Raw genomic sequence first — 10,812 nt, 5'->3', positions numbered from 1 at the left:
ATTAGCGGGGTTTAGCATGACGTAGAACAACTTGTTGCTTCAACCACTTGACTCCTCAACCGGCCACCTCCTTTTGGAGGAAAGGGAACCATTTGGAATAGCTGCTCTGCCACCTCAGCCTGTAAAATTGTGGTCAATTTATGTGACATTTTCCATTTTTTGGAGGCAAAAGCCTCTGTTCGCCAACACTATGGGCTTTCTTGAGTTCTGGGTGGTCAGAATGGGTATGAAGAGGGGAATCCTTTGCAAAGCACCCACTGAAGCTCCCTTCTGGAATGGATTACCAAACTAAGACCAGTAGACTAAACAACTGCAATTGCCAAATCTTCTTTTGAGAACAGTTCTGAGAACAGGACCATTAAGAAACCACCAAGAAAAGTAACCTGTGGACACTGAGTATTTGGCAGATAATTAGAAGAAGAAAACATGGCTTTGTGGCTGGTCAAATTTGACTTGGCCAAGCGAGTCAAGCTTGCCCAGGGACTGTGGATTCTGTACTGGCTCTCCGTCATGGGTGGAATCCTCATATTTAGCATGGGGCTTTTCTTCAAGATCGAGCTTCGCAAGAGGAGTGAGATGATGGACAACAATGAGAGTCATTTTGTGCCCAACCTGCTTATTCTGGTTGGCCTAACCGCTTGCGGCATCAATGCCTTTGGTGGCAAGGTGTGCCATGACTCACTTGACACAGCCAAGTTTGCAAAGTGGAAACCCATGGTGAAGAACTACCTGTATGGATGCATCGCCTTCTGCATCATCCTCTTCATCATGGCTCTGCTATGCTTTCTGGTTCAGGTTTCTCTACACTTCGCCTTGGCGGAAGGTCTGAAGAATGGGATGAAGTACTACAAGGACACAGATACGCCAGGAAGATGCTTCATGAAGAGGACCCTGGACATGACCCAGATCGAGTTCCGCTGCTGTGGCAACAACAACTTCAGGGACTGGTTTGAAATCCAGTGGATTAGCAACCGCTACCTGGATTTCAGCAATGATGAAATAAAAGAGTGAGTGCTATGCTGTTGTTGTATTCCAGTTTAATACATCAGTTCCAAACCTGCATTAAGGATGCCCAAAGCAATGGCAAAATTAAGTGGACGTTAGTGGGTATTTTGTGGTGTGTTTAAGTCTTTACCAGTTGAGTCTAAGCTGTGTAAATCTCTTGAAAACGCCACTTGTCTTAGGAACATCTGCTAGCTCTTTGGGCATGGTAGTGACTTTTTGTTGGCAGGAGGGAGGGTTTTGCGATGTTTCCTTGAGATTGTAGAGGCAGTAGACCAGGCAGTGTAGTAAATATGGCACCTACAAACACACAATTGCACATGCCAAAATATGGAACTACTTTTGCAGAGTGCAAGACCATCATCTGTTCTGCTTGTTCAAAGCAACAAAGCTCTGCTTGCTTGTTTTCACAAAAGCCACACAGAAGATAACAATTTGATGACTACCACTCTGCTCCCCAAAATACAGAATCTTCATAAAACGCAAGTATTCAAAATTATGACTACAAAGTGTAGTATAAAAGCTATATAATAAAATTATTATAACAAGGTACAAAAAAGCCAAACTACGAAGTCAGATACCTTTTTGAATCCTAGTTATATGATTCAGTTATTAGTCCATTTGGATTAGCATGTCTTGTGCAGTCCCACAGGGTTTATTTTGGGGCCTGATGTTAATTATGACCGTAACGTAGTTATGAGTGTGACGAAGTGGGGCTTACCATACAGGGTCTAAGGGGTTAAGCTGGGTTACTAAATAGATAACTGGTCAGTAGAGTTCTTGCGTAGAGGAAACGCAAGCAGGATCAGGTTTACAACCCAAGTCTGCATAAGAAGATAATCTGCCAGGATCTCATACCCACGTCCTTGAAGCTTGCGGTCCACCACAATAATAAAACACAGCTTGAATTGATTACTTGCATTTAGCTCAGTCTTGCTGACTATTCACTCGCCGGTTTCTGTAAGGAACTAGGATTCATTTAATCCATCATTTCAAACTAATTCCAGGAGTGTGGTAAGCTATTGTACTAGCTTAACTCTTGCTGTCCTATGAGATTCGAGAAGCTGCTAGAATTTCCATCTCAAACAAAAATACGAGACGTGGTCTGAAAGCTTCTGAAATACTAAAAAGTGAAAATGCAAAAAGTTATATATATATATATATATAAACTGATCAAATAAATGGCACAGCTTAGATCCAATCTGGTTCTTATCTTCACAGTCGTGTCACAAGCAACGTGGAAGGCAAGTTCCTGATGGACAGCGTCCCCTTCAGCTGCTGCAACCCTGGTTCCCCACGGCCCTGCATTCAGCATCACCTGACCAACAACTCCGCTCATTACGACTACGATCACCACACTGAAGAACTGAACATCTGGACAAGAGGCTGTCGTGAGGCCCTGGTGTCCTACTATGGGGGGATGATGAACAGCATTGGAGCTCTTGTGCTGCTAGTCATGGTTTTGGAGGTGAGTGAGGAAAATAAACCCAGGGCTAGTTAGCATTGAGGAATAGAGCCTTTCTGCAATGTTCAAATACTTTCAAAGACAACATGGTCTGATTTAAAATCCCAATTTGTAGAAAAAAAAAATAGAAAAAAACAAAAGAAAACCTAGTCAGTTAAGATGGAACAGTAGATCTGGCTCAAGCCTACACACAAGCCTAACTTTCCACAGCTGACGGAACTAAATGAAAAAAAAAAAAAACAGCATAGTGACTCGTCAAAAGGCTAATCATGGGTCTTCTCATTCATCTACACCAAATGCTTCTACTAGAAATTTTATCCCCAATCCTCTGAATATGTCAGGAAAGAGTAAAAAAAAAAAAGAATGCATGATATGGACCACATACTAATTACAATAAGCCTTTTAAAATTCTATTAAACTACATTATCAACTCAACATGGAGATTGGCCTGAATTATTTTGACTAAAACCACATATGTTAGAGGACACGTTAGGCCTTGAATGACCAAAATTCCTCAAGGAAAACTTATTTCTAATGGCTGAGCCTTGAAATGCATCATTGAGGTCCACATAACCTAAAGAGATGTTCCACAGATTCACTGTAGTGGTTGCATAAGTGTCAATGTGACACCAAGTGTGAGGGTAAGAGCATCTCAGAAGCTTTAAGCTCCACCAGAGCCATGGGCACACTTCCTGGAATTAGGATCTCAGTAGGTGGCAGAGTAGATTGATTTTAAGGGCATGTAAATATGTTGGTTTACAACTACATTCATTTGGCAAACTCTTTGGAGAACTAGGGCTGGCGTGATTTTCACTTAGATAGTATTTCTCTTTCATAAGCTTCAGGTTTTCTTGCCATTTTTTTAAAAGAATTTTATGAATAAGCTGCAGATATTTACCAAATCACTATCTTTGTTGCTAAACAGGCAGCAGATATGGTGGGACTGAAGTACCTTACAACCTCTTTGGAGACCCTGACAAACCCAGAGAATCCGGAAAGTGAGAGTGAGGGTTGGCTGCTGGAAAAGAGCGTGAAGGAGACCATGTCTGGCATCATGGAGAAGATCAAGAATTTCGGCAAAGGCAACCAGGTGGAGGGGGAGGGGGCAGAGGCTGCCGCCACAAGCTGAGAGGGTCACACCCTTAGCTGGGACTGAGGCCACTCCTGCCAGAAGGAGAGGAAAAGCTTAATAAAGAGAGAAAATAAAAGGTTATTCTCTCTGTGGGAAACACATGCACAAATTCATACGATCTCCTGCACACATACTGTACTACCACAAACGTGAACAACAAAGTAAATAGATGCATCCCTTGAAGAACCCTTAAAAGGGTTGAGCACCAATTGACGGCACAAATTTGTTCATGTGCATGTCCACACAAATATGTAAATATAAAGTCTATATAAATTATAACGAGAGTTTATTTTTAAAGAGATCTAACAATTGTTGTCTTAAAATTCAGTGTGAACTTAGAATACCTTTTAAACAGTCCTACCTCCTGCCCCCAACCAAGCTTCAAACCAACCAGGCCACATGGTCCAGTAAGGTCACTTGCACAGTGAGAGCAAGACTGACCTTCACATCCACGCTTACATTTCTGGTTGAGCGGATGTTTAACCCGACAGCCTCACACATTCGTTTAGATCTCCTGTGAGAATTTCCTAAAACCACAGGACATTCAGACATACTCAACCTACTAATTAAGTGATGACACTCATATGGCAGCTTTCAAAAGGCAGCTGAGAATAACATGGCCTCTGATTGGTGTCCAGGCTCCTGGAAAGAGGGAGCCGCACTCCGCTAGTTTGCTGTTCCAATGCGAACACCTCCTGCATTGTCCAGTACAGTCAGCCAGGCCTAGGAAGAACTGAAGAACAGGAAAGAACTGTAAGGTTAAGTGGTCGGCAGGCTGCATCAGATCAAAACGCAGCATGGTTGAGCTCCACCGATGTGTGAACCTCTCGGGTTAAATATCTGCTTAAGGTGTGGAAGAGGCGGTAGAGCTCCTCTTAACAGTCTCAGAGGCATGCGTGCAGAGTTTCTGCTCAAGAACGTGGGACAGTGGGAAAGAGTAAGTTGTTGTTGTTGTAAAGAGTACCAGCCTGTTTGAGAACTTAGCTGTCAGTCAGGTTTTATACCATTCTAACATCAGGAAACTTTACCCGTGGTGTATGTTTTCTTTTGTGTGGCTTACCTTTGTAATTTTGCCCGGAACTTCTTTCTGTACACCTGAACTTTTGACCTCAGAGTATTACTGTTGTGGGTTGGGATGAACATGTAGACACTTCAGTGTGTGTGTGATAAAGACGTTTAAATAGAAGCTCAATGTACTGGGTTTGTTCTTCCATTACTCTTCATGCTTTTTGAATTGCCAATATTTACATGTTTGACTACATTACACCTCTCAAACCTGGCCTAAACTTACAGTGGCATGCAAAACTTCTGTTAAAACTGGCAACCCTGGCTAAATATCTGTTACTAGGAAAGGTTAAGTGAGTTGGAAATGAACTGATCTCAAAAAGGAATACAGGCAAAACATTATTTTTCACATTGGAAGCAAGACTAGTGTATTATTTCAGTTTTTAATCATTTTAAAGAGGCAAAGTAGCACCATGCAAACGTTTGGGCACCCAAAGACCTCTGAGCTCTTTAATAACTTTTACCACTAGTGAACTTGTTAGGTCCATGGCTTGTTTGTTTACAATCATCCTTAAAACAAGGCTGGCTGAGGCAAATGTCAAAGCTTTGTAAATACTCCTTAAACCTCGTCCCAACATTGTCTCAATCAGCAGCCATGAGATTCTCCAAGTAGCTCCCTGAGACTGTTTAAAATGACAAATCTAAATAATTGATGCCCACAAAGGAGGAAAAGGCTGTCAGCCAAGCATGTTCATGTAACTGCATTTTTTTTATTTGTAATGTAATAAGTAATGGCAGTTAACAGGAATGGTGGAGGAAAACTTTTTGAAGGCAAAGTTAAGCATCTGAATGAAAAAGCCATTTAGGAAGATTTAGCAGAGTATGGAGTGGTATACTGTCCCACTAATCTTCATAGACCTTCAGATTATTACTCCCTAAAAAAAAACACCTTTGCAGAACTACATAATAACACCTTTCCTACTGTTAAGCACAAGGGTGGAGCGATGCTTTGGTCTTGTTTTGCAGCCAGTGACACATGGCACACCTCACTGGTTAGAGTGAAGAAGGGACGCAGCTAGAAATCCCAGGAATTCTGTAAGCAACCATCATATCCTGTTCTAGATGCAGTCTTCATCTTTTCATTCTTCATTCTTCTTCTTCTTATTTTTTTTAATCAACAATGGACTACTTTGAGAGGGTCAAGTTAAATGGTTTAACCACCCGAACAGTCCCATAAAAATCTCAAAAAGAGGAACGCATACAAGAAAACCCCCTTCACTTTTCCTATTACAGTTAAAGAAATCAATTCTCTTCAAGTTTCTGCCTTCTCACTTTTATATTTAAAAGTAACAGAAATTAGGACCAGGGGTACCCAGAGCATGGCAATGTATATAAACTAATCTATAAAGGCTTAATCCCACATGCAGTAGTTGTCAATAAGGTGACTTTTGCTCATTTGTGAGGCACTTCATCTCAGAAAGCATTAAGACAACTAACATTTGTTGAAAAAAGCCTTTATAAATGTTTACATAGATTTAATGTTGGCTGTCATGAACGATTCATTGAGGAATCTTGCTGTTTTACAAATGCTAAAGTAGGGTGTTACAAAAATGTCATATGCAGCTTCTGATCTTCGAAGCTTCAAAGTGCTGAGTGGTCATGCAGAAACAGAACGGGCACAATAATACTGCTGGTCTGTCTAATGAGGGTAAAGATACAGCCTGAGGAAAGATGTCAGGACACCCAGCGGGTGGCAAGCTTCAGCTCCGAGGATAAAGAAGAGTGTCTGGGTTTCCCTAGGGGAGGACTTGGCCCTGCTCATGTATTCGCAGTTGCCCTCAACCGGATTCACTTTACTAAATTTACACCCCTATGTGCTTCTTGAGAAGGAGAATTTTTGTCTAACACACAGGCATACGTCAAGGCTTCAAATAGGTGTATTACCGCAAATCTCAAATGATACCCAAAGATACCCAAAAATATATGAAGCTGTCACACTGTTCTGAATCGGTGATCTTGACTAAGGCAAGACCGAATGAAGATCAACACATCTAGATGACATTCTAGTAAACATGGTCTTTAGAGAGGTTATGCAATAGAAGAGATGAGCCCAGGGCAGGTAAAAGAGATTGGTGTGTGTGTGTGTGTGTGTGTGTGTGTGTGTGTGTGTGTGTGTGTGTGTGTGAGAGAAGGCCGGGAAGAGGATATCTGTCATCTGAAATTTTTCTCAGTTCCAAAGTCCGTGAAGAGTGGCTGAGGGGATAAGTGCAGCTAAGCAGCTTTGACGAGGAGCTTAGCCTCCATCAGGTGAAGTTCTGGGACAGGTGCCTGTGACGCAGGTACAGGGCAAAAGCAGCTTGGGCTAGACCCATGCAGGAACCCCCTACGGTGCAACACAAATCTGAGTGCTCAGGAAGGCCAGGTAGACTCTGGGCTGTTCTGTTCACTGTTGCTCAGTTAGCTCTTAGTTAGTTAACATACCTGGATCTGTGAAATCTTGCACTGCTAAAGCACAGGTCGCACATCTTAGGAGAAAAATAAAGTTCTATTCTACCTTATACACCAATTCCCTTGCACAGCATTACATAGTTCTGAACGAGGGTATACTGGAACCCTGTTTGTTGCTCTAGGTCACCATATATAAAAAGGTTTTCCACTGATGTGAGAGCCGCCTTATAAACAGAGTTTTTTTTTAATTAAGCAAAAGACTTTGAGTTCTTTGAGTTGTCATGGTTCTGTATAGAACATTTTGCCAAGACCATCTTTTACCTAAAGGGGTAAAATATTGAGAGCCTTGGGCTCTCTGCCATCTCACGTACAGGAAACGCACAACCCGGCCTACATTCCTTCACGCTTTCTCCCCAAAAAAGGGGTGCGCAGGTCTCCTTACTTTCTTGGAACACTGGATACTATTATCATATAGTCAACTGTACATAAGTCAAGCATTATTACACGGCAAGTCACCAACTACTAACATAAGAGTTTGGCTTATAATTAGCCCTGACTCCAAATCACACTGTGTACTCCCCATGGCTTTGGGCCAACAGCTTCTCAGCCCTTGCTCAGCAGCGAGTCTTCTTTGGTTTCCTTTAGCAGTCTGGCTGTCCGAGAAAAAGATTCATGGAGAGCACGCTCGAACTCTAGACTGAACTACTACTTAAGCACTGAAAGCCCATACCCATCAATAATGATAATAATAATAATAAATAATAATAAAATACCTCATTCACTCAATATCTGCTTGAACAACTTCCTTAAAATTAGATGAAAACTTGAGAAAACTTGAGAAACGTCCTAACGAATTGTCTAGGTCGTAAACTGAACAAATCCCAAGAAAGGAAACATTGGTCAATGTCAGAATCTTTGTGAAAACTACACAATTACTGGGATTGAAAGGAGGTTTCTTCATAAGAACATCTGGTGAATGAGACCCATTGCCACTTAAGAATCCGATTGAACGAGTAACAGCATGCTGTTGGCTTTATCTGGTGCTGAGGTTTGTCAGATAATACTAACATCCGAAGAACACAGGGTTAGCAATGATCTAATGGTTGTCCCTTTCCATAGATAGGGCAGAGTATAACAGCTACATAACAATGACTGGGCTATAGTCTGTAAATACAAATCTACACTCTTATTTAAAAAAAAAAAAAAAAAAAAGGGGCTCATCAAGGGTTCTGTAATGAATCATGACAACTCAAAGAACATTTTGAATGCTTAAATGGTCCTTCAAATACATTAAAATGTCTTGAACAAGTGTTTTTAATAAATAGAGTAATTAGAGGTGGGCAATAGGACAATATTGTATCGTAGTGTGATACTTTTTATCATGAGAACAGCACGCTTTTCTAAGCATATGTAGGATACTGTTAGTACTTAATAAACACTGATCAGATGCAGGTTTCATTACAAACAGTGTGATTAGACTGGTTTAATTAGAGGACGTGCAGCAGACGTTGCATAAAAATCACTCTATTCAGTACGGTATCTGTATTTATTTATAAGAAGCTGTCACTACGGATGTTTTTAGTCTGTGATTTACACGTATTGTGAAAAATATCGTGTAAAATGTCTTTAAATATCATATAATATTTTTACCATTACTGACCCTAGTGTGCCTATATGGCAAGTATGAACGTAGGTACAGAACAGAGCGGCAACAGATGTATTAAACGCCAACTACTCTTTTGGACAACCTACTCCTTCAAAACTTCTTCAATACTATGCCACTAACTTTCATACAACCTGACTGGAGTTTCACTCTCTGGCCCTGTAATCCTCTTTGTGGCTGTGTTCCTGGATGACCAAAAGGATCTGACAGAACTGGGCCACACTGGAGAAGAGCTGTAGACAGCAAAATTGGTTATAATTAATGGGGTCACACACTTATCTACACAATTATACTACTCACACAACCCACGCGCCCACCTGGCCAAGCTTTTAAGCCCACTCAATTACCTGCGTGGATAAGTACCTGTGGAAGCACACAGTCACTCGATCATATGAGGTGCACTTCTTGTCTGATTGTTAAATCAACAGTCTCAAAGCTTCTTTTTTTTTTTTTAACCTTATTTATTTAATTTTTGTTTTACAATATAATACAAGGTACCCATTTATACAGTAATTCACATATTAACAAGTACGTCTGATGCTTTTATACCAGCTGTAACTGCAACACCAGAAGTTTGCCAGAAAACATGCTTACTGTGAGAGGCCTGGAAACCCAGAGAACCCTGAAGAGACTTTAAGTGTGTGTGAGAGAGAGTGCATGCATGTGCACGCACACATCCCACATGATGACCATCCTCTAATCCACCACTTCAACATCATGTCGAGTGTCATCCTGCAAGAGTTCAGGATTTTTTTGTTTGTTTGTTTATTTTTGCTTAATAAAAAACAAACCAAAAAATACAAACAAAACAGGGATGCTTCTGAAACTTTTGTAAATCAGGATGTACAACTTACAGTAAACTCAAAGTCCCTGTTTTGTCAACTCTAACTGGGGCTCTTAAGATAAACAATATACAGTTAAAATATGCAAAATTTAGCATTGAGACATGATCCAAAAAAAACAAAACATGATTAACATTTAACAAATTCTTACTTATTTTTTTCCATTTTCTTTTTACTTCAAACACAGCGAAACACATGCACTTCACATATGCAGATATTAGCAGCTTTCAACATGATGTTGAGACGTGGTGGAGTGTCCCTCGCAGGGCTAATCTGTAGCTCGTCCATTAGTCTGTCTGTGTATTATGAATATGTCTGGAGGATTTGTTAGGATATGATTTATCAAAACAACACTTGAAACTGCCAAATTTGGGGAAAGGGAGGGGGAAAAAAAAATACTACAAAAACTTCAGGAAAGTCAATGTGTGTATAATGAGCTTCCTCAGCACAAAAGCAAAATTCCTTAAGATTTGTCCGAAACGGAGATAAGCCGCAAGGAACTGTTTCACCCCCCTTAAGTTACACATAAAGATATACATAAATAACACATTACAAAAGAAGGGTGAAAAACTGACACAGGTGTTGCAAAAATATCAAATTCACGTAAACAGACAACCATAGAAATCCATCACACTGGATACACACCAGCCACACACACGCACGCACATACGTTAAAAACAATCTCTCCATGTGCACGTGCACACAAACCCAGACAGTGCAAGCATTCTCTCTCAGGACAGACACATGTTTTGTGTGGGCCCAGATTTCCACACAAAAGTCTGAATTCACTTCACAGAGCATTCTGTAGCTGGGTGCCCTTAGCAGAGATATTGCAGTGACCAGGAACCGGGGAGGGGGAGAAGGAGGATGCGGCCCGTGCAGCCTGAAGATGGCGCCATTCCATTATTATGGCTACTATTGAGACCCAAAGGTCACTGATTAACATTGTGCTTGCTTCAAAAAGAACACCAGCAGTATTTCATATTAAAGCAACTGTTCAATGAATCAATTAAAGTTGGCTAGCTTAAAAATAATTTAATAGCATGTGGGACAAACAAATTAAATAGCATTCCTATGGAGAAGCTACTCAGAAAACTCATGTTGCAAGAGAACCACCTGCAGACAGTTAAATACCTTGGCTATATGTATTTTTTTATTATTATTACTTTTATTATTATTTTTAAATATATGTATTTATATCAAATGAGAAACCAATTGGGAGGAAAAAACCCTCCTAAAAGAGACAGAAAAGAAA

General features: G+C 40.6%; 1 protein-coding gene across 1 annotated transcript; it reads left to right on the top strand.

Annotated features, from left to right (window-relative positions):
• The first annotated feature begins 426 nt into the window (after positions 1-426).
• prph2b (peripherin 2b (retinal degeneration, slow)) lies at positions 427-3,596 on the top strand. The gene is made up of 3 exons (XM_072676853.1): positions 427-1,007; positions 2,224-2,470; positions 3,393-3,596. The coding sequence occupies exons 1-3, from the start codon at positions 427-429 to the stop codon at positions 3,594-3,596; spliced, it is 1,032 nt and encodes a 343-aa protein (XP_072532954.1).
• The last annotated feature ends 7,216 nt before the right edge of the window (positions 3,597-10,812 follow it).

The sequence above is a fragment of the Salminus brasiliensis genome, chromosome 4 (genome assembly GCF_030463535.1).
Source record: "Salminus brasiliensis chromosome 4, fSalBra1.hap2, whole genome shotgun sequence".
Taxonomy (NCBI): Eukaryota; Metazoa; Chordata; class Actinopteri; order Characiformes; family Bryconidae; genus Salminus; species Salminus brasiliensis.
Note: the sequence above shows the minus strand (reverse complement) of the source record. Positions and strands in the feature narration are given on the sequence as shown.

What these genes read in the sequence shown, in the direction of transcription:
- prph2b (XM_072676853.1), top strand. Translation starts at nt 427, where the DNA reads ATGGCTTTGTGGCTGGTCAAATTTGACTTGGCCAAGCGAGTCAAGCTT. An exon ending in AGCAATGATGAAATAAAAGA is followed by an intron (nt 1,008 to 2,223) that starts GTGAGTGCTATG and finishes TTATCTTCACAG; the next exon opens with TCGTGTCACAAGCAACGTGG. An exon ending in TGCTAGTCATGGTTTTGGAG is followed by an intron (nt 2,471 to 3,392) that starts GTGAGTGAGGAA and finishes GTTGCTAAACAG; the next exon opens with GCAGCAGATATGGTGGGACT.